This window comes from Sturnira hondurensis, unplaced genomic scaffold, assembly GCF_014824575.4.
Source record: "Sturnira hondurensis isolate 20B ecotype Veracruz unplaced genomic scaffold, ASM1482457v3 Scaffold0000982, whole genome shotgun sequence".
Lineage (NCBI taxonomy): Eukaryota > Metazoa > Chordata > Mammalia > Chiroptera > Phyllostomidae > Sturnira > Sturnira hondurensis.
Genome location: NW_028073613.1, coordinates 108,817 through 132,330, shown reverse-complemented (window position 1 = coordinate 132,330; position 23,514 = coordinate 108,817). Strand labels below are relative to the sequence as shown.

The 23,514-nt window shown below is 38.6% G+C and overlaps 1 protein-coding gene across 2 annotated transcripts in view; it reads right to left on the bottom strand.

Annotated features, from left to right (window-relative positions):
- PHKA1 (phosphorylase kinase regulatory subunit alpha 1) overlaps positions 1-23,514 on the bottom strand; it is a 174,126-nt gene that overhangs the window by 86,854 nt on the left and 63,758 nt on the right. For both annotated transcript variants that reach the window (XM_037057663.1, XM_037057673.1), the window contains exons 10-13: positions 19,709-19,831; positions 16,955-17,050; positions 15,926-16,033; positions 12,786-12,864 (exon numbers count right to left, since the gene is read on the bottom strand). In XM_037057663.1, coding sequence (XP_036913558.1) covers positions 12,786-12,864; positions 15,926-16,033; positions 16,955-17,050; positions 19,709-19,831 — 406 coding nt within the window. The remainder of the gene's footprint in view (positions 1-12,785; positions 12,865-15,925; positions 16,034-16,954; positions 17,051-19,708; positions 19,832-23,514) is intronic.

Genomic DNA, 23,514 nt, shown 5'->3' with positions numbered 1-23,514 from the left:
TATGCACCCAACACAGGAGCACCCAAATATATAAAGAAAATCCTAGAGGACCTCAAGAAAGATATTGACAGCAACACAATTATAGTAGGGGATTTTAACACCCCACTGTCAAAAATGGACAGATCTTCCAAACAAAATATCAACAAAGATATAGCAGCATTAAACGACACTCTAGAAGAAATGGACCTAATTGATATATATAGAGCCATCCATCCCAAAGAAACTAAATACACTTTCTTTTCAAACGCACATGGAACATTTTCAAAGATAGATCACATGATAGGACACAAAACCAGTCTCAACAACTTCAGGAAAATAGAAATCATACCAAGCATCTTCTCTGATCACAAGGGACTGAAATTGGAAACCAACCCCACAGGAAAAAACCCAAAACACCCAAAATCATGGAGACTGAATGGTAGGCTATTGAACAATGAATGGGTCAAGATTGAAATTAGGGAGGAAATCAAAAAACTCCTTGAAACAAATGAAAATGAACTCACCACAACCCAAAATTTATGGGACACAGTGAAGGCAGTCCTGAGAGGGAAGTTCATAGCGATACAGGCTCACCTAAAGAGGATAGAAACATTTCAAACAAACAACCTAACCCAACGCCTGCAAGAACTCGAGGAACAACAACAAAGACAGCCCAGAGCAAGTAGAAGGAAGGAAATAACCAAGATCAAAGCAGAATTAAATGACATAGAGACTAAAAGCACAATTCTAAAGATCAATGAATCCAGGAGTTGGTTTTTTGAAAAGATAAACAAAATAGACAAACCTTTAAGTAGGCTCATTAAGAAAAGAAGAGAGAGGACACAAATAAACACAATCAGAAATGAAAGAGGAGAGATTACAACTGATACCACAGAAATAGAAAGGATTGTAAGAAATTACTATGCGGAACTGTATGCCAAGAAATTTGAAAACCTGGGTGAAATGGACAAATTTCTAGAAAAATATAATCTTCCAAAACTCAATGAAAAAGAAGCAGAAAACCTGAACAGGCCAATAACAGCAAATGAAATTGAAGAAGTAATCAAAAAACTCCCATCACACAAAAGCCCTGGGCCAGATGGTTTCACAGGAGAATTCTACAAAGCTTTTAAGGAAGAGCTAACCCCTATTCTTCACAGACTATTCCAAAAAATCCAAAAGGAGGGAAAACTCCCCAACTCTTTCTATGAAGCCAGCATCACCCTAATCCCAAAGCCAGATAGAGACACAACAAAGAAAGAAAATTACAGGCCAATATCACTGATGAACATAGATGCTAAAATCCTCAACAAAATATTGGCAAATCGCATCCAACAATACATCAAAAAGATCATACACCACGACCAAGTGGGATTCATCCCGGGGATGCAAGGATGGTTCAATATACGCAAATCAATAAATGTAATACACCAAATAAACAAAAGCAAAGACAAAAACCACATGGTCATATCAATAGATGCGGAAAAAGCTTTTGATAAGGTACAACACCCATTTATGATAAAGGTACTCAGCAAGGTGGGAATAGAGGGAACATTCCTCAATATAATAAAGGCCATATATGAAAGACCTACAGCCAACATCATACTCAATGGGCAAAAACTAAAAGCTTTTCCACTAAGATCAGGTACAAGACAAGGTTGCCCACTTTCACCACTTCTATTCAATATAGTATTAGAAGTTCTAGCTGCAGCGATCAGACAAGAAAAGGAAATAAAAGGCATCCAAATCGGAAAGGAGGAAACAAAACTGGCATTGTTTGCAGATGACATGATAGTGTACATGGAAAACCCTATAGCCTCTACCAAAAAACTGCTGGAACTAATAAATGAATTTGGCATAACAGCGGGATACAAAGTTAATATCCAGAAATCAAAGGCATTTTTGTATACCAACAATGAAGCAGCAGAAGCAGAAATCAGGAAAAAAATCCCATTCGATATAGCAAAAAGAAAAATAAAATATCTGGGAATAAACCTAACCAAGGAGGTAAAAGACCTGTATGCAGAAAACTACACAACACTGAAGAAAGAAATCAAGGAAGACACAAATAAATGGAAACATATACCGTGTTCATGGATTGGAAGAATTAACATCATCAAAATGTCCATACTACCCAAAGCAATTTACAGATTCAATGCAATACCTATTAAAGTACCAATGGCGTATTTCACAGACATAGAACAAACACTTCAAAAATTTATATGGAACCAGAAAAGACCCCGAATAGCTGCTGCAATTTTGAGAAAGAAGAACAAAGTAGGAGGGATCACAATACCTGATATCAAACTGTATTACAAGGCCACTGTAATCAAAACAGCCTGGTACTGGCACAAAAACAGGCACATAGACCAATGGAATAGAACAGAGAGCCCAGAAATAAACCCAACTCTCTACAGTCAATTAATATTCGACAAAGGGGGCAATAACATAAAATGGAGTAAAGACAGCCTTTTCAACAAATGGTGTTGGGAGAACTGGACAGCTACATGCAAAAAAATGAAACTTGAGCACCAACTTACACCATACACCAAAATAAATTCAAGGTGGATAAAAGACTTAAATATAAGCCGTGAAACCATTAAAGCCCTAGAGGAGAGCATTGGCAAGAAAATCTCAGATATTCCACGCAGCAATATTTTTACTGATACGTCCCCTAGAGCAAGGGATATAAAGGAAAGAATAAACAAATGGGATCTCATCAAAATTAAAAGCTTCTGCATGGCTAAGGAAAACAGTATCAAGATACAAAGAGAAGCAACTGTTTGGGAAAACATATTTGCCAATGATACCTCAGACAAAGGTTTAATCTCCAAAATATACAAAGAACTCATTCGACTCCACTCAAAGAAGACAAGCAACCCGATTAAAAAATGGGCAGAGGACTTGAACAGACATTTCTCCAAGGAGGACATACAGAGGATCCAGAGACACATGAAAAGATGCTCGATATCGCTAGCTATCAGAGAGATGCAAATTAAAACCACAATGAGATACCACTTAACACCAGTCAGAATGGCTATCATAAACAAAGAAACAAACAACAAGTGCTGGAGAGGTTGTGGGGAAAAGGGGACCCTAGTTCACTGTTGGTGGGATTGCAGACTGGTACAACCACTATGGAAAACAGTATGGAATTTTCTAAGAAAACTAAAAATGGATGTGCCTTTTGACCCAGCAATTCCACTCTTAGGAGTATATCCTAAGAATCCTGAAACACCAATCCAAAAGAACCTATGCACCCCAATGTTCATAGCAGCACAATTCACGATAGCCAAGAGTTGGAAGCAACCTAGATGCCCATCGGTCAATGACTGGATCACAAAACTATGGTACATTTACACAATGGAATTCTATGCCGCAGAAAGGAAGAAGGAACTACTACCCTTTGCAACATCATGGATGGAACTGGAAAGCATTATGCTGAGCGAAATAAGCCAGGCGGTGAAAGACAAATATCATATGATGTCACCGTTAACAGGATTCTAAACAAACCAAACAAGCAAGCAAAATACGACCAATGACACTCAAATATGGAACAGGCTGACAGGGTCCAGAGGGGAGAGGGGAGAGAATCATAGGGGAAAAGGGAATGGACTCACATGAACAAGTATAAAGGACACATGGACAATAACTAAGGGTGGGGGGTGGAAAGGGGAGGGAGGCGGGGAGCATGGGGTGGGGGGCGGGCAGGGTTGGGAATATAAGACAGAAACCTGTACGTGAACAAGAATTAAATAAAAATTATATTAAAAAAAAGAAAAGTATAGAAAAAACAGGGGTGGGGCAGGCTGGGATGGGAGTAAAAGACAGAAAACTGTACTTGAACAACAATTAAAATAAATTAAAAAATAAAGAAATAAAATATGTTCTAATACGTGAAAAAAGTACAGGGAAACATATGTGGTCATCCATTCATTCATTAATAAACATTTACTAAGCATTTAAATGTATGAGGTACTATGCTAGGCACCAGGGATATAGAGATGAATAAATTATTCTCTCCTGTAGGAGCTCATAGTGTAATGAAAGTGACACACACATAAACTGAATCTAAAATAACCTGCTAGATAAATAGAAGTATGATCAAAACAATATGAGACCACCCAAGAATGGTACCTATCTAGTCTGAGGTCGGTAGGGAATGGTTTCAGAAAGGAAGCAGCACAATTCACGATAGCCAAGAGTTGGAAGCAACCTAGATACCCATTGGTAAATGACTGGATCAAAAAACTATGCTACATTTACACAATGGAATTCTATGCTGCAGAAAGGAAGAAGGAACTACTACCCTTTGCAACATCATGGATGGAACTGGAAAGCATTATGCTGAGCGAAATAAGCCAGGCGGTGAAAGGCAAATACCATATGATCGCACCTTTAACAGGAATCTAAACAACAAAACAAACAAGCAAGGAAAATACAACCAAAGACACTCAAATACGGAACAGGCTGACAGGGACCAGAGGGCAGAGGGGAGAGAATCACAGGGGAAAAGGGGAAGGACTAACATGAATTAGTAAGTATAAAGGACACATGGACAATAACTAAGGTGGGGGGCAGAAATGGGAGGGAGGTGGGCAGCACTTGGGGGGTCAGGGCTGGGAATATAAGAAAGAAAACTGTACTTGAACAAGAATTAAGTAAATAAATAAATAAATAAAAATAATAAAAAAAGAAGATATCCCAAGATATACAGGCCAGCTTTGTAGCGATGCTAGATAGGTTAACGGTACTGTCAAGCATCAAAAGGGGGAGATGTAACAGGAAACCTGCCTAGACGAGCCCGGACAAGTCAGAAGGACACAGTCCCTTTGCTGAGCCACTAAGATAAGGAAGGGTGAGCAGCTAGGTAACTAAGAAGTAAGAACAAAAGAACATTGTATGACCCTATCAGTGGCCCTGCTTTCTCAGCAGCCCTGCTTTCTTGCTTCTGTAAACCTGCTTCTGCCATGTAGGCTTAGTAAAATTGCTTCTGCATGCCACACTATATAAACAAGCCCCTGCTTGAGCTCGGGGACCAGAATTTGGAGACTGCTTCCTCTGGGTCCGCGCGCGTAAATAAAGTTCCACTCCGTACATCCGGAAAAAAAAAAAAAAAAGAAAGGGCTTCCAAAAAGAGTTGATATTTAAACCGAGTTTCAAGTAGTGAAGAAATTAGCCAGGAGAAAGAAGGGACTAGGAATGAAAGAGCCGTTTTAGGCAGAAGGTCTAGAATGACCATAGAACATAGAAATGAAAAAGAATGTGAGTGCGTTGTGAGGAGGGGCAAAGGGGAACTACATACACCTCAATATTGCCATAGCATGAAGTACCCTGTACAGTGGCAAAAAATATATAGAAAGGCAGATATCATGGAGGGCATATGTGTCACCTTATGATTATTTTTATTTTAACTTTCAGTAATGATTTTCAAGAAGAATTCTAATTAGCTTCTGGGGCCTGCAGAGGGCAATGCAGTTGGTAGGAGAACTAGAGGGGACTGAAAGAGAGGCAACTGAATAATACTCAGGTACCCCAGTAATAATTTTAACACAAATACCTCAGCTTTTTGCTTATTTTGTGCTTTATGAAACATTTAGAAAATGTTTGTTTGATACAACTTGTGAAGCACTGACAAATGCTAGGGATACAAAGATAGATGTGATCTGTAGAGAAAATAACACTGACATTGTGTCCTGCTATAGGGCTGAATAGGAGTTAATCTGGTAAAGGTGAGGGTAAATGTAAAGAAGACATTGTTCCAGACAGAAGAAACAGTATAGATAAAGGTTCAAGGGCAACAGAGAAAAAGACGGATCTAGGAATGATAAGAAGTTCTTTACAGCAGGGGCATGGGGTATAAAAGGGCAGTGGTATGAAAGGATACTGGAGACAGGGTCAAGGACTAGATCTTAAAAGAGCCTCGTAAGCCACGTTAAGGAGGTTGGCAATGGGAAGCCCCTGCAGGGTTGTATCACTATAATAACATACATATCTGCATCTTAAGAAGAACATGTTCATGTTGACGATTACAGAATAAACTGAAAGACTGTAGTAGGTCTAGACTGAAGACAGTGAGACCACTTAAAAAGTTATTGCAGTAATGTAAGAGAGAGATGATTGCAGAAATGTAGGGCAGAATTAACTGACTCACCTCAGTTAATTAGGTGATTACCTCAGTTAGAATCATGCCATTGGTACTGGGGAGAACTACATGGATTTCACAGTTATTTAGAAGGTAAAAAAAAAACCAGGACTTGTAAAGTAATTGAGTGCAAGGGATGAAAGAGGGAGAGATACTGAAAATGACTCCCTAGGCATTTATATATATAACTGGGATAATGTTGTGGCATCTAATGACATAGGCACATAGGAGAAGAGCAGGTATGAGTGATGCAGTAAGAGGAGGGTGCAGCTGATTAATTTCAGATATGAAGGGAGGCCCCCCAAAATCTGGAATCCATTTATTAAAAATTGCGTATTTATTTTCACATGTTTAAAATTCAATCACCTTCAAAGTACTCTCTATTTGATGAGATACACCTATCGAGATGTTTTGTCCACTGATCAAAATAGTTTTTGAACTTATTGATTTTTTTAAAATATAGTTTATTGATTATACCATTACAGTCGTTCTATTCCCCCCTTCATTCCCCTCCACCCGCACCCTCCCTCCCCCACCCTTCTCCCCCCTTAGTTTATAACCATGTGTCTCAACTTCTTTAGATTCTATATTTCCCCCACTATTCTCCCCCTCCCCCCTATCTATTTTCTACCTACTATCTATGCTATTTTCTGTGCCTTCTCCTCCTCCCACCCCCCTGTTTCTAACCCTCCATGTGTTCTTCATTTCTATGGTTCCACTCCTGATCTAGCTGTCCTCTTGGTTTGCTTTTGTTTTAGGTGTGGTTGTTAATAACTGTGTGTTTGCTGTCCTTTCACTGTTGATATTTTTCATTATCTCTTTCTTATATAAGTCCCTTTAGCATTTCATATAATAAGGGCTTGTTGATGATGAACTCCTTGAACTTGACCTTGTCTGAGAAGCACTTTATCTGTCCTTCCATTCTAAATGAAAGTTTTGCTGGATAGAGCAATCTTGGCTGTAGGTCTTTGGATTTCATGACTTGGAATACTTCTTTCCAGCCCCTTCTTGCCTGGAAGGTCTCTTTTGAGAAATCTGCTGACAGTCTGATGGGTACTCCTTTGTAGGTGACTGTCCCCTTATCCCTTGCTGCTTCTAGGATTCTCTCCTTCATTTTAGTCTTGGCTAATGTAATCATGATGTGCCTTGGTGTGTTCCTTCTTGGGTCCAACTTCTTTGGCACTCTCTGAGCTTCCTGGATTTCCTGGAAGTCTATTTCCTTTGCCAGACTGGGGAAGTTCTCCTTTATTATTTGTTCAAATACATTTTCCACTCGTGGCTGTTTCTTTCCCCCTTCTGGTACCCCTATAATCCGGATGTTGGAACGTTTAAAGATGTCCTGGAGGTTCCTAAGCCTCTCCTCATTTTTTTGAATTCTTGTTTCTTTACTATTTTCTGGTTGGATGTTTCGTTCTTCCTTCTGGTCCACTCCCTTGATTTGAGTCCCATTTTCCTTTCCATCGCTATTGGTTTCCTGGACATCTCCCTTCATTTCAATTAGTTTAGCCCCCATATGTTCCTCTAATTTGTGACTAAGTTCTTCTAATTTGTGACTGTACTCTACCAATTCTGTGAGCATCCTGATAAATAGTGTCTTAAATTGGGCTTCTGAGAGGCTGGCAATTTCTTGGTCGCTTAGAGTTATTGGCTCTGGGACTTTGATTTCTTGCACCATCTTTTGGGCTGTTCGTGCCTGTTAAGTAGCAGGAACGCAGCCCTAGGTTCTCACCAGAGCAGGGCAACTCAGTCGCTGGGTTGTGACGTTGTATGTGGGGGCGGGGTCAAAGAGGGACAATGGCTTCCCTCCGGCGCCCGCCTCCGCGACGCCCACCAGCACCGCAGCCACCACCGTCACCAGGGCCACACGCCCCGCTCCACTTCACGCGAGTGTGCCACCGCTGTCAGCCCTCCACCACTGGGTTCGCCCCCTGGGGCCTGCGTGGTCCGTCTCACTGCGCGCGAATGTGCGACCTTGGTCAGTCTGCCCCGCACCCCGCCTAGGTCCGGGCTGCCTGCGCTCCTAGGTCTGTCCTTCCCGACCCTGCTCCGTTGCTGGCTCTGCCTCTCTTACCGTCCCCGTTGAACGGTTCGTAGCTGTCGGACTTCCGTATAATTCGGTTTTCTGGTCTCTGGGTGTGTCTTAGTTCTCCAAAACTTTTGTTGTATCCAAACTTGGTTGTGGGAGAAGGCACAGTGTTTCCACCTATGCCTCCATCTTGGCGGAAGTTGAACGTATTGATTTTGATGTCTTTTAGTGTATCTGCTATTTTTTGTTTCACCTCTTCCACACTGGCAAGTGTTTCCCTTTGAAGACTTTTGTTCATCCAGGGAAACAGAAACAAGTCACTCAGGACAAGATCGGGTGAATAGGGAGGATGAGGAATAGGGGTCATGCCTTTTTGGTCAAAAACTGCTGAACACTCAGCACGGTGTGAGCAGTGCACTCGTAAATCACCCATCGTGAAGTGGGCAAATGTGTTGAAAGTCTTCACAAAAAATTCAATGAAGCCAAACACAAACTCTTACAACAATGCCTGCCAGTCCACTGATACAAATGAGTTCCTAGAACACTCACCTAGCAGGGAAAGCCTGTTCTACAAGAGGCCTGCCCCCTAGAAGATAATTCTGGGTTTGGGGGGTCCTCCCATATGTGTTGAGTTTAAAGTACATGTGAGACAACCAAGTGGAGCTGTCTTATAGGATACTGATATAAATTAAAGAACATTGGCATAGAAAGAGGTGAGATGAGTCAAGAATATATAGAGAAGAAGACCTAGAATACAACCACAGGAAATTTCAACATATAAGAAATGAGCAAATAAAGAAAAGTCTAGGGGCAAGAGTGAGGGGTTTTTGTCCCATGGCTTATATTTTATTACAGGAGATAAAGTCATCTTCTGAGATGAAAGAAACAAGGATGTAGAAAAAGGAACAAAGTTTGAAATAAGAGGATCCTGAGAGACAAGAATAAATATTATAAGTAAGAACAGTGTGATACAGACAGAGCTCCTAGAGAGACCAACAGTTAGGGGGCAAAGAGAAGAAGGAAGTCCAGAATGAGACAAAAAAGTGCAAAATTTAGGTTGAAGGAGATCTAAGAAAGTATGGTTATCACAGAACAGTTAAGAGTTTCCAGAAAGATAAATGATAAGTGAAACAGAAAGATCCACTATTATAACATGGATAGAAAACTATCTATTTAGTTTAGTAATAACTTAAGCAAAAGAATTTTCCAAGGAATAATGAGCTAGACTATAAATATAGACTTCATATTTCATTCATTCACTCCAGAATAAATGAAATATAAAGAAGGTGAAATTTGGATAAGAAAGAAAGAATAGGTTAACTAGAGGGAGATGAACATGTCAATGGACTAAAAACACAGAAAAACACTTTGAAGATTAAAGAAAAGAGTAGGATTCTAGGGAGGTTGAGAAAGAGAATAGAATCAAGCATCAAAAATAAAATTTGGCCTAGAAGAGAAGAAACATCTTTTCTGAGACTGGAGAAAAGATAGCAAAGATGGATAAACATATAAGATTGTGACAGGGCATTGGGAAACTGACAAAAATTAGAATAGTAAGATTATCCAGCATGAAGTAACAGGCCAAAAATAGAGCTGAAATCAAGGGATGGTGTTTAAAGCAAAGAAGGTTTTAGAATACTGATTGCGAGGAATGAAAATGCTGGCTAATGATAAGAACAAGGACTAACAGGAAGTACTGTGGATCTAGCTGAGCTGGAGACCCAGAATTTACAGTGCTACCACTCTGCTCATTTGTGTGATTTTTTTCCAGTAGATTTCAGCAGACCAGGTATAGGATCAGAAAATGCAGACTGTCGGATTCATCTGGAGCTATGATTTTTCTGGTGGGTGTAGTTGAAATATGGTGTGCTGGTGATTAAGATATTTTTATATGGTCAACCAAGAAGTAGGGAAGGGCAGACTAGGAGAAAATAGACCCAAGTTTAATGGGGAAAAAAGTAAAATAGTATGTAGCTGTGACCAGAGACTGGGGTTTTTTGAAATGGAAGATGTCTGAGGTGGTTCTAAAGTTTGGTCCTTACTCTTCAAAGTGAGTGGCTAAAGTAGAGGTAGAGGGAAAGACTACTAGGGTTATCGATATCAAAGAAATGTGAAGCTAAAATATTTGAAGTCACTTACTCAATGCTGAAATCTAGCACTATGGCAGGAGCTAGGGAAGAAGAGGGCTGTGAGCCAAGCATCAAACTCTTCAGTGAATGAATTAAAGAAACCGGGAGATGAATATGGCCAGGTGGCATAAGCCTCAAAGGAGAATAAGCTTTCTCATGGGAGGAGAAGAGGAACAATCTTTTGTATTGTGTTTGCTATATACATTGATAAGCAAAGGCTACCCATATGGCCACATATCATGTCAAGTATAAGAAGGTTTAGAAAGTACATAGGATTATTTTCCATATATGACCAACCCCAAAGTCAAGCGACTGGAGGGAGACCTTTCAGAGGAGCATCACAACAGGACTTAGTACCATGTTGGATCATGTTATTGGAGAGTCAAAACTCACCTCGAGCTTTCTACCGTAGGAGACTAGGATAACAGCGAAGTCATTGACACAGATAAGGAAGGTGGAAAGGTATGCTTTTCTTGGGAGAGGTTAAATGATGGGATGGAGACAAAAAGAGGTCAAGCTTGCATTTGAAGTGACAGTGGTAAAGATATTTTACAGGTATTGGGACACTAGAATTCTTAATGCCTTTATAGAACTTAGCCCAGTGTTTTGTATAGAGTAGATAACTCCAATCTTTTAAATGATTGTTAGAAACAAAAAGTAAATGTTTGGAGTACTTTCCACAAAGGCAATAGTTGGAGACATATAAGCAATTTTATTATGAAGGAGGCAGTCCTAGAAAACTAACAAAGGGTGTAAACACAGAAAGACAGAATATACGACTAAGTATACAACCATTAGAAGGGTATGAGAAGAAAGGAGTACTAGTAGAAAAAAACACAGAAAGAATGTTTAGGAAGAAAGCAGATATAATCAGGAGACTATAATACCATGATGATGGGGGTGGGGAAGTGTTTTCAGAAGTAGGGAGTGCTTAACAGTCAACTCTTACCTTTTGTGACAGTATGGATGGACCAGGAGATTATTATGCTAAGTTAAATAAGCCACTCAGAGAAAGACAAATACCACATGATCTCACTTATATGTGGAATCTAATGAACAAAATAAACCGACAAATCAAATAGAGACAGAGGCATAGATACATGGAACAGACTGAAAACTGTCAGAGGGGAGGGGGAAGAGGTGCTGGATGAAAGAAGGTGAAGGGATTATCCAAAGAACATATACACATGACCCACAGATACAGACAACAGTGTAGTGATGGCCAGAGGGAAGGAGGCTGGGGGCTGGGTGGAAATGGGAAAAGGTGGGTAAGTAATGGGGACATTTGTAATAGTGTCAGCAATAAAAATGAAATTTAAAAAATATTATCTTAGTAATCAAGAATCAAAGTATTCAGCCTTAAAGTACAAATGACAACTCATTAAAAGAGGAAGTAAGGAGAAAAATGATTCTGTTTTCTTCCCTGTAATTCTTAATATCACAACATTTTCTTCCTTGGCATCAGGATTGCAATTTTTTGATACAAAACAATATAGCTTATGTTGGACATTTAGGTGGTTTTCAATTTTATCAGTTTAAAATAAGCTAAAATAAATATTTTCATGAATACATGCCTTTTCCCACATTTAAGATGATTTCTTTAGGATAGCAATATAGTAAGTAGAATTACTATGCCCAAAGATATAAAAATATTTTTGGCTTCTTATAATAAATATGGCCAAAATGCTTTTTTGAAAGACTGCATGAAATTATAATGCAAAGGAGTACTAATTTCCCTACACTGTTGCTTAATTGGATGCTGTATTTTTTAATAGATGAAAATTGGTACTTTCAATTATTTTAATTTTTCAATTACTAACATAGTATGTTTTAATCCTCACCTGAGGACATGTTTATTTATTTTAGAGAGAGGGGAAGGGAGGAAGAGAGAGAGAGAGACAGAAAGAAACACTGATGTGAAAAACATCAATCGGTTGCCTCTCATACACGCCCTGACCTGTTCAGGGTCTAAACACACAACCTATGCATGTGTCTTGACTGGGAATCAAACCTGCGACCTTTCAGTTTATGGGATGACACTCTAACCAACTGAGCCACACTGACCAGGGCAGTAGTAAAGTATTTTTCAATAAATTTGTTTACAAAACTGTATTTGAAACCATCTTTTTCTAGAAGACTAAAATCATTAGTGATATATAATGTAATGGACCAAAAAAGACCAATAATAGAATATTACCACATACTAGGTAAGAGTGAAGAGAGTCTCATAGGTTAACTTTGCTGTTGTCTTACTCAGTTAATTAGGTGAGTAAATATATGTTGAATTTTTAAAAAGCGTGTCAAATAACAAAAGAATAAGAGTGTCATTTATTAAACATTGTTCATAATTAAGATTAATAACAATTTTGAAGCCAAACAGAACCAAGTTCATTCTATACTTTTTGAAGTCTAACAAAATATACATGATAAAGAATGAAGTCATCATTTATTGGCCAAATCAGATCTTTAATATAAAGATTCTGTTGCTGGGAATAAGAATACATACCTTGAACCACAACATCTGGCTTTGGTACAGTTGAAAACCTACGATTCAGGGGATCGATTTCTCCAGGAGCTAAAAATCCCTAAAGAAAAAGCATACAAAAACAAATTATTATACCTCAAAAAGCTAATTTTTGAGGAGAAACAATGTACCAGTACTATAACCCTGTACCATAACATGTAAAAGGCAGGCGTGAAAAGGAAACAAATACCTTCATACCTTCACTGTATAAAAATATTTGAACTCCTGAATTCATGTCCACGTTAATTTTATGTGGAGCTAATTTCTAGTGGCTGCCTCAAATCCTTTTTTGGAAATAGATAGGGTATAAATACAAACAGAAAGTTTTCTAAGTCCACCTCTACCTTCTCTGGATGTACATGATTAAACAATCAGACCACAGAGCTTCTTATCGATATTTTAACTCATTAGTTCTGTTAATTTCTTAGTTATTCATGTATTTGCCATGATTTCTGCTCTGTAGATACTTTTTGGCTTGATTTGAGTTTCTGTCCTTGATGAAATGGGATGAACTCACTCATTTTGCCCTCAAGAAAACTATTCATCTCCTTTTTTCATACCATTTAATTTATTCTAATTGAATAAGAAAGTCACCAAGAAAGTATTCCTTTTTTTAAATTGCCTTTTTTATCCTCACCTGGGGACATGCTCATTGATTTTAGAGAGAGGGGAAGGGAGGGAAAGTGAGGGAGAGAAACATCAATGCACAAGAGAAACCCATCATCAGTTGCCTCTCATACACACCTGAACGGGGCCCAAACCCGCAACCTAGGCATGCACCCTAACCAGGAATTGAACCTGTGATCCTTCAGTTTACGGGAGGATGCTCCAACCAACTTAGCCACACTGGCCAGGGCAGGGAAAGTATTACTTTAAACAAATCATTCTGTCCATTATTGCTACATCCATATTAATGTCAGCTACAGATAACAAACTTTTATGCTTGTGGACCCAGAGAAAGAAGATTCCTACCAAAAATGGCTCCTGGTGGCTAACTGGCCTAAAATTTAAAGGCAGAGCCTAGCAGCTGTTTCTAAACAGGACCTCTCACACTTCAAAGAGAATCCTGCACTGAACTGCCTGCCTGCACTGTGTTCCTGCCATCTGAGCCAGCCCTTATTAAACAGGAGTTCCTGGTATCCTGTTTCAACCACTAGGACTAAGGTTTTCCCCATCTAAACAGAGCTATGCAGCTATATCCCCCCCATCAGCATCTTCACTGACCAATTAGAGTGGCTCCATTCTGACCAACTGGGACAGTGCCTCTTGGACCAATCAAACTGTGAGGATTTGCATGAGGACAGACCATCCAGGGACCAGGGATGTGGACTTCTCTCTATGTAAGTAACTTCCCTCTGGCTCATACAGTGCATTTTCCCTTTCCACAGAAGACTGAAGACTGTGTTTCCCTGGCTGAGCTGGAACAGTGCAGATGAAACATGGAAGAGCATAGAAGACTGGACCAGAGCACAGAGGAGCACGGAGAGCAGGGTAGGGCAAAGCAGACTGGTGTGGAGAGTAGCAAAGCAGACAGATCAGAGCTAAGCAGTCCCTAGTAGGAGAGGGGCCTCCCCCCAGGGCTGCCTCACTCCAGAGCCACCCCACAGCCCTGATGTTCTCCTGCCTTGCTACTCCATAACTGAACTGTAACACTATTGAGCTGTTCCACAGTTGTAGTTTTCACACTTGTGCTGTATCACAATTCAGGTATTTGTACTGAACAGAATTTCTTTCTTTTTTCCCCTAAACACCTTATTTACTTCTTTTTAAAGAGAGTAAGGGAAGGAGAAAGAGAGGGAAACATCAATGTGCGATTGCCCCTCAAGTGACCCCCACTGGGGACCTGGCCTGCAACCCAGGCATGTGCCCTGATTGAGAATCAAACCAGCAACCCTCTGCTTCACAGTTTGACACTCAACCCACTGAGCCACACCAGCCAGGGCCATAATTTCTCTCTTCACTGTACTTCAAATTGGGGATTCCTGTTGGCATTGAATTGGTGCCAACAACCATTGGTCGATATTACTGTATCCTGAAACTCATAGTGATTCATGTCAATTATATCTCAACAGAACTGAGAAAAACAAAACAAAACAAAAATAGTTGCAGAAAGTCAACAATCACATGTAAACAGATCAAAGAGTCTGGGTCAGAAAGGATAGCTAAGTCCTCTAGGCTCCTCTAGGAGCCTGGGTTGTAGATTACCATAATAACCTACAATGTAGAAGTATATTTGTCAGTAAATCTGGAATACTCTGAAAAAAAATAATCCTTCCTATATGCCCAAAATGTCACAAATAAGCTGGACAGAAATTCCTAAGTGCCACATTAAGAGCTGTCTCAATAGAATTTAATATATGAAACATGTAAAGAGCCCCTTACAAAATTAATTAATTAATTAATAATAAATAAAAGCTATAGTGTTACTAACTATTGTTCATAGTGACTAAAGTGATCTTATCAGTTTATTCACTTAAAGAATGAAACATGCCCTGGCTGGTGTGGCTCAGTGGATTCAGTGCTGACCTGTGAATCAAAGGGTCACTGGTTCAATTCCCAGTCAGGGCACATGCCTGGGTTGTGGGTCAGGACCACAGTGAGGGGGCATGTGAGAGGCAACCACACAGTGATATTTCTTTCCCTCTCTTTATCCCTTCCCCTCTGTCTAGAAATAAATAAAATATTTTTTAAAAGAATAAAACAGTGAGCCCTTCTCTGAAGGTGGAGGGGGCAGGAGGGCCTTCCTAAGAATAGAACATTATGTTGCTTATACAGGTTAGCATTTAAATCCATTATCAGGTACAATGTCTAAGCACTATTGCATTCATCAGTCACCAGGTAAGGCACTAGGGGGCGTCTTGAAAGGGAAAGATGTAGGGCCTGATCTTTCTTACAGCAGCTGTAGATACAGTGCCAACCTGAGAAGCCCTGGGTAGCACGAGGGACTTGGTTGCTGGGGGAAAAGATTTATATCAAGAGCTGGTCATGCTCCCATGCTAAGGACCTGGAGGAAAATCTGTAATTAAGGCAGAATACAAAAGGCAAAAGATTTAATGAGCTATTGACAAATCTGATTACTATGGTGACTAAAGCAGAAAAGGAGCCCCGACATTTCCCCTTACCTCTGCCATCAAGCTTCCTAAAATGTATAGAGACTGACCCCACATATGAGGCAACTTGCCCATGGGTACTCGGTCCACAGTGTGAGGATTTTGATATTCTTCATCAACCTGAAAGAAAAGATATAAAGAGGCCACATGAAGGGTAAAAGAAGGGTTAAGATACTTTAGGCAACAAAAAGGCTCAGTCTGGGTTGTGACTCATACCCTCTAAAACAGTTACATATGCAATGCATTGAAAAGTCAAGTACTATGACTGCAGTCTAGGACAGTACTCCTCTCACTGTATATGAAAAACAAATCACCTAAGGATCTTATCCAAAGGCAGATTCTGACTTAGTAGGTGTGGGGAAAGGCCTGAAATCTGCATTTCTATCAAGCTCTCTGGTAATGTTGTTGATATTGCTAGGAGCTTATTTCTCCCATTCCCACCAGAATGGAAGACTGCATCTCTCCCATGGCTAATATTCTTGTGCAACGGAGAAGAGAAACAACGGTACTCTTGACTGGCACTTTGGGAAAATGGAGATATACTTTTTTCCAAGATGGCTACTCAAACTATCCCAGATTTCTGGCCTCAGATCAAAGAATTATCAAATACTGAAAGTTCAGAGAACATCACTGTGGTTCTGCCTACTCATGATCTCCATATCACTCTCCAAGTTAAGTTTTGGTAATTTTAGAAAATCAATCACTGAACAATTCATTTTATTTTCTTAAATGGAGTTATGGTTGACATACAAAAAGGCCATATATAGTTACTATATCAATCAGGGTGACTTTGAAGATATGCATATGCCCCTGAAACTACTGCCCTAAGGTTTGGTCTTACCCTTGTCTTGCTGTGCAACAATGTCTGGACACTGCTTTAAACACTTATTTTCAAAGGCACAAAATTCTACTTTTATTTGTCTTTATACCTAAAGACAAACTTTCAGAAGATAGTAAAAATTATTTGACTCATATGAGGCAGTCCTATCAGGGTCCTGCTCCTCTTCTCCCAGCTCCATGCTCAGGCACTGTCCTACTCACCTTGTCAAGGGGAACACTGTACAGCTCTGGCAGAAGTGGGACTCCATTTTTGCCCTTGATGAGGACTTCTTCAAGAGCTTCTCTATACTCTTGAACCTGTAGGTGTAAGAAAGGGGTGGGGGAGGAAGTTCCCTTTGGTGATGTAGGGCAGGGCTGTAGCCAAAGAAGGTCTTACTGAAAAAGGAACATGTTCACCCAGTAAAAGTGAGAAAAAAGGGAAGTAGCATTTACTAAATGCTTATTGTAGGTCAGATATTAAGCTAGGAGTTTTGCATGCTTTAACACATTTTATTCAATAATCATCGTAGGATGTATGTATAATTACAAACCTTTTACAGGGAAATTAAGACTCTAAGAGGTTATGAATTTCTGGAAGGTCACACGGCAAATGCAAGGTTAACTCGAGATTTGAGTCCAAGTAAGCCTGCCTCCACAGGCCTATTTCTATCTACTATATACTACCCTAAGGATAGTTTCTTCACTCTATAAGTACTGGTTTTTATAACTCCATCTTACCTGCCATATTAAGTTTATGTTATGGTCAAATTTATTTTTTTGTTGTTGTTTAACAATTTGCTATACACTAGTAGTACATAAAAAGTAAAAAAAAACAAAAACACTATAACTGATGGTAGAAAAAACACAGTTCTTCCATAGGAGTTATTTTGAAAACAGAAATTTGTTCCAACGCATTTGATATATCAGAGCATAGCAATTTCAGCATAACATGAATTTCACATATGCTTATGCACAATTTCAACTGAGAACACATTTAGCTGAACTGAGTAATGAAAGACTGCAGAAACTAATTATGTACACATACCTCAAGAGGATAATGAACCACATCATTTGTCTGTGATGTTACAACTTTCCACCTGATTTCAGATAACCCCCCTTTCCATCACTTCATAACTCCTGAGCTGCTCTTTTCCCCTGGCCACCCTGACTGAATGGCTCTGTGATTTCCTTTCTCTTCAACTCCCCATCTGTCTTTTCACTCTATTTTTAGTCTTCCTCTTTGTTCTATGTTCTTTTTATATTTCCTCTCTTTTGCTAGCTATCTTTTGTTTCCTTCCTCTGGCACACAAGGTGGTGAGCTTGGGAGCCAGCATGAGCTGATAGAAATGTAGGTGTACATATCCACAAGCAGATTTCATGTCTTTTCAAGGCATAAGGGTCATATCTATTGTATTTCTTAAACATTTAACTTGTATAAAGTGTGATATTGCTTTTATTAGGGTCCTATCATTTTGTATGTACTTCTGACCAACTTTATAAATGTTGTGCCTCACTCTTATTTTCCCATAATCCCTATACTTTTTATTTTTCAAATATGCAGAGCATGGTGATTTATTTTTATTTTTATTTAATTCTTGTTCAAGTACAGTTTTCTGTCTTATATTCCCAGCCCTGCCCCCCCCCACAGTGAGAGCATGGTGATTTTTAAGAAACATATGTCTCATTATAGCTTAACTGATTGTAACTTCCACTTACCATTTGTCTTCTTTATCGGTGAAAGTAAAAAAAAAATTTTAGAGAAATTATCCTCATTGTGTGCACAGAGAAACTGAAGAAGTCAATGACAATAGTTGGATTACTCCATAGCCAGTAGTAAAGCCAAATATACATATATATTTTCAGGTCTTTCCAACCTGTTCTTGCTCCCATGTTCAAATAACCTAAATGTGCTTTATACTTAGTAGGCATGTTTGATAAATAAATCTTTTTTTGAGCAACCAAAGTTTTTAGTAAACAATTTTGTAGAACCTGAGAGGGACTGGAAAAAATGCTAGAATAAAATCAGGGTGATGAAAATAGGGCAGGGTATTTTTATTATTGCTTATATTTGCTTGTTCAAAATGGATACTTTGTAATTTAGCAAAATTTAGAGTAAAGGGCACTTGTGGTCCCTGAAACTTTATTTTTTTTTACTTTTTAAAATAAATTTCTAGGTTTATTTATTTATTTTTAAGGAGGGGGAAGGTAGGGAGACAGAGAGAGAGAGAAATCAATCCATTGTGCCCCCAACCAGGGACATGGCCTGCAACCCAGGCATGTGCCCTGACTAAGAACTGAACTGGCGACTTTTTGGTTTACAGGCTGGCACTTAGTCCACTGAGCCACACCAGCCAGGACTGGCCCCTGAAACTTCAGTGTAACCCTACCAAAATTGTATTTTAGGTAGCCAAGTATATATAGGTGACTTCCAACTGCATTGGATTTATGTCCATAAAAAGTTTAGCCCATGGCCAAATTGGAGAATTCCTGGCACTAAGCTTGACTTAGTTTGTCAATCTCACCTATTTTCCAATGATGGTTTCTAAACTACTTTATTCATGTAGCTCAAAAAGCAATAATGACTGTGTTTTGGGGGGTGAGGACAGGTATGAGTGGAATGTTGGGTTTTTATTATTATTATTTTTGGCTAAAGTGAGAACAACATATCTAAGATTTACTTTAAAAAATACATACAAAGTCAGAAAGAAAATTTGAGTACCAGTAATGGTACTGTGGCAAGTACACAGGGCTCACTATTTTGCTTTCTATATTTGTTAAAAGCGAAGTCTGAGCGATGGCAATATCCAAGCCTTCCAAATCCTAAAACTTAGTGCCCTCAACTATAAGTCTCTAAAAGACAACTTTATTTCTTCCTTATTAAAGAAGATTTCCATTTGGACACAGGGTTAGCAAAACTGAAAGAGGAAAGATATAATAAGAACATTGTGCTAAAAAGCTCTTTCTCCAGTGCATTACCTGTTCTGCATTGCCAGTGAAGACTCCATCAAGGATAAAGTAAGTCCAGAACAATGGCCATTCACACTCTATGTTTTCAAATAACTTCAGCTCAGCTGGTTCATAGTACAGACGATTGGGGTCCTGGTAAAAGCGTAATAAACATGGTCTATCTTATCACTCCAAGGTCAGACATACATCTTTAGATCAGAGGTATCACAATATAAATTTTCACTATTGATAGTTTACTTCAGAGAAGGCAGATCACTTACATACTACTACTTTGCCTTAGCACGTACCTTGTGACGTGACTTCGAACTACTAGAACTAGAATAACAATGAAACTACAGGCACATGTATGAAGAAGTGAGGTTAATCTTTAATAAACTTGAATTTGATTTCACACTTCTTAAGTTTTAGAGAGCAGCACAAAATACAAACAGAAATGTTTAGAAAATAGCAAGGGAGGAGGGTGTGCAATATAGGAGCACCTAAAAATATAAAGAAAATCTTGGTGAACTTTAAGGGAGAGATCAACAGTACTACAGTCATAGTAAGGAATTTTAAGACCCCCCACTGTCATCAATAAATTAATCTTCCAGCTAAAAAATCATCAAGAAACAGTGACCACAAAAGAGACACTGGATTGAATGGATTTAATTTATATTTACAGAACATTTCACCTCAAAGCACCAGAACGTACATCCTTCTCAAGTGTACACAGGACATTCTCAAATATGGACCACATGTTAGGACACAAAATAAATCTAAACAAATTCAATAACATTGAAAATGGATTAAGCATTTTCTCAGATCATAATGTCATGAAACTAGAAATCAACTTCAATGAAAAACTCAAACACATCCACATCCATGGAAAGCTCAATAGCATGTTATTCAACAATGAATGAGTTATCAATGAAATCAAGGAATAAATTAAAAAATTATCTGGAAACAGATGAAAATGAACACTCAACAACCCAAAATTTGTGACACAGTGAAACCAGTCCTGGGAGGAAAGTTTGTAGCATTATAGGCCTATCTCAGGAAGCAAGAAAAATCTCAAACAATCTAACCCTAGCCTAAAACAACCAGAAAAAAAACAAAGCACAGAGAGAGTAAAAGGAAGGAAATATTAAAGATCGGAGTAAAATAAATGACATAGACACTTAAAAAATTAAAAAGACTTTAAAAAACCAAGAGCTGGTTCTTTGAAAAGATAAACAATAGTGATGAGCCTTCAATCAGACTCATCAAGAAAAAAAGACAGAGGCCCTGGCTGGTGTAGCTCAGTAGATTGAGTGTGGGCCTGCAAACCAAAGGATCGTGGTTCGATTCCCAGTCAGGGCACATGCCTGGGTTGCAGGCCAGTTCCCAGCAGGGGACACACGAGAGGCAACCATATATTAATATTTCTCTCCCTCTCTCCTTCCCTTCCCATCTAAAGATAAATAAATAAATAAATAAATAAATAAATAAGAAAAAAGACAGAGGACCCAAATAAATAAAATCAGAAATGAAAGAGGAGAAGTAACAACTGATATCACAGAAAGACAAGGCATTGTAAGAAAATACTATGAACAACTATGTGCCAACAAACTGGACACACTAGGCTCAACAGATAAATTTTTAGAACACACAATCTTCCAAAACTGAATCAATAAGAATTAGAAAACCTGAATAGATCAATTACAACTAATAAAATAACAGCAGTGATTATTTAAAATCCCAGCAATAAAAATTCCTGGTCCAGATGGCTTACAAGTGAATTTTACCAACATTCAAAGAAATAAAACCTCTTGTATCAAACTATTCCAAAACATGCCAGAGAAGGGAAGGCTTCCAGGCTATTTTTATAAAGCCAGCATTATCCTAATCCCCAAACCAGATAAAGACACTACAAAGAGAAAATTCTAGGCCAATGTCCTTGAGGAACATAAATACTAAAATCCTCAACAAAATATCAGCAAATTGGATCCAGTGATACATTAAAAAGATCATATACACTATGATCAAGTGGGATTTATCCCAAGAATGCAAGGTTAGCACAATATTCACAAATCAATAAATGTAATTCATCACATGAACAAAATGAAGATAAAAGTTGCATGATCATATCAATAGATGCAAAAAAAGCATTTGATAAAATCCATCACCCATTTAGGATAAAAACTGTCAGCAAAGTGGGAATACAGATAACATACCTCAACATAATAAAGGTCATGTATGAAAACTTGCAACAAACATTATACTCAGTGGGCAAAAACTAAGAGTTTACCTTAAAATCAGGAGCAAGATAGGGATGTCTGCTTTTACCTCTCTTATACGATATAGTAGTAGAAGTCCTAGCCACAGCAATCCGACAAGAAGAAGAAATGAATGGCATCCAAACCAGAAAGGAGGAAGTAATACTCTCATTGTTTTCAGATGACATAATACTGTACATAAAATACCCTGAAGACTTCACCAAAAAACTACTAGACCTAAGAAATGAATTTGTCATAGTAGTATGACACAAAAATAACATTCAAAAATTGATGGCATTTTTATACACCAATATGAACTATCAAAAAGAGAACCTAAGAAAACAATCCCATTTACTTTTGCAAAAACAACAAAAATAAAGTACCTACGAATAAATTTAGCCAAGGAGGTAGAAGATCTGTAATCAGAAAACTATAGGGCACTTAGGAAAGAAATTGATGAAGATACAAATAAATGGAAACATATACCATTTCATGAATTGAAAGAGTTAACATTATTAAAATGTCCATACCACACAAAGCAATCTATAGATTCAACACAATTCCTATTGAAATACCAATGGGATATCACACCAATCTAGGACAAATATTTTAAATATTTACATGAAACCAAAAAGAACACAAATAGCCTCAGCAATCTTGAGAAAGAAGATCAAAGTTGGACTGACCACTGTACTGGATATCAAACTATACTAAAAAGCCACTGTAATCAAACAGCCTGGTACTGGTATAAGAACAGTCATACAGATCAATGGAACAGAACAGAGAGCCAGACATCAACCAATGCCTTTATGGCCAATTAATATTTGACAAAGGAAGCAAGAGCATAAAATGGAGTGAATACGGTCTCTTCAATAAATGGTGGTGGGAAAATTGGAGGGTACATGCAAAAAAATAAAAGTAGACCAACTTATAGAATCCATAAGAATAAACTCAAAATGGATACAAGGCTTATATGTAAGTCCCAAAGCCATAAAAATCTTAGAACACACAGGCTGTAAACTATCCAACATCTCATGTTAGCAATACTTTTGCTGATATTCCTCCTAGGGCAAGGGAAGCAAAGGAAAAAATAAACAAGCATGACTACCATATTTTTTTTCGGACTATAAGACCCACATTCCCACCTCCCCAAATTTGGGAGGAATAATGGTCGTTAATTCTGCTGTTGGGTTCTGTTTACATTTACATTGGTAAAACATTATGTTATTTATGTTATTAAAATTTTTTCTACATTTTTTAAAGATTTTATTTGTTTATTTATCTTTAGAGAGGAAGGAGAGAGGGAGAGAAACATCAATGTATGGTTGCCTTTTGTGCATCCCCTGCTGGTAGTTAGCCTGCAAGGAACCGGCCTGCAACCCAGGAATGTGCCCTGACTGGGAATCGAACCTCGATCGTCTGGTTCGCAGGCCCGCGCTCAATCCACTGAGCTACGCCAGCCAGGGCTTACATTTTTTTGCTTCAAAATTTTTTCCCTATTTTCCTCCTCTAATACCTAGGTGTGTCTTATGGTCCAAAAATACCGTATATTAAAGTAGAAAGCTTCTGCACAACAAAAGA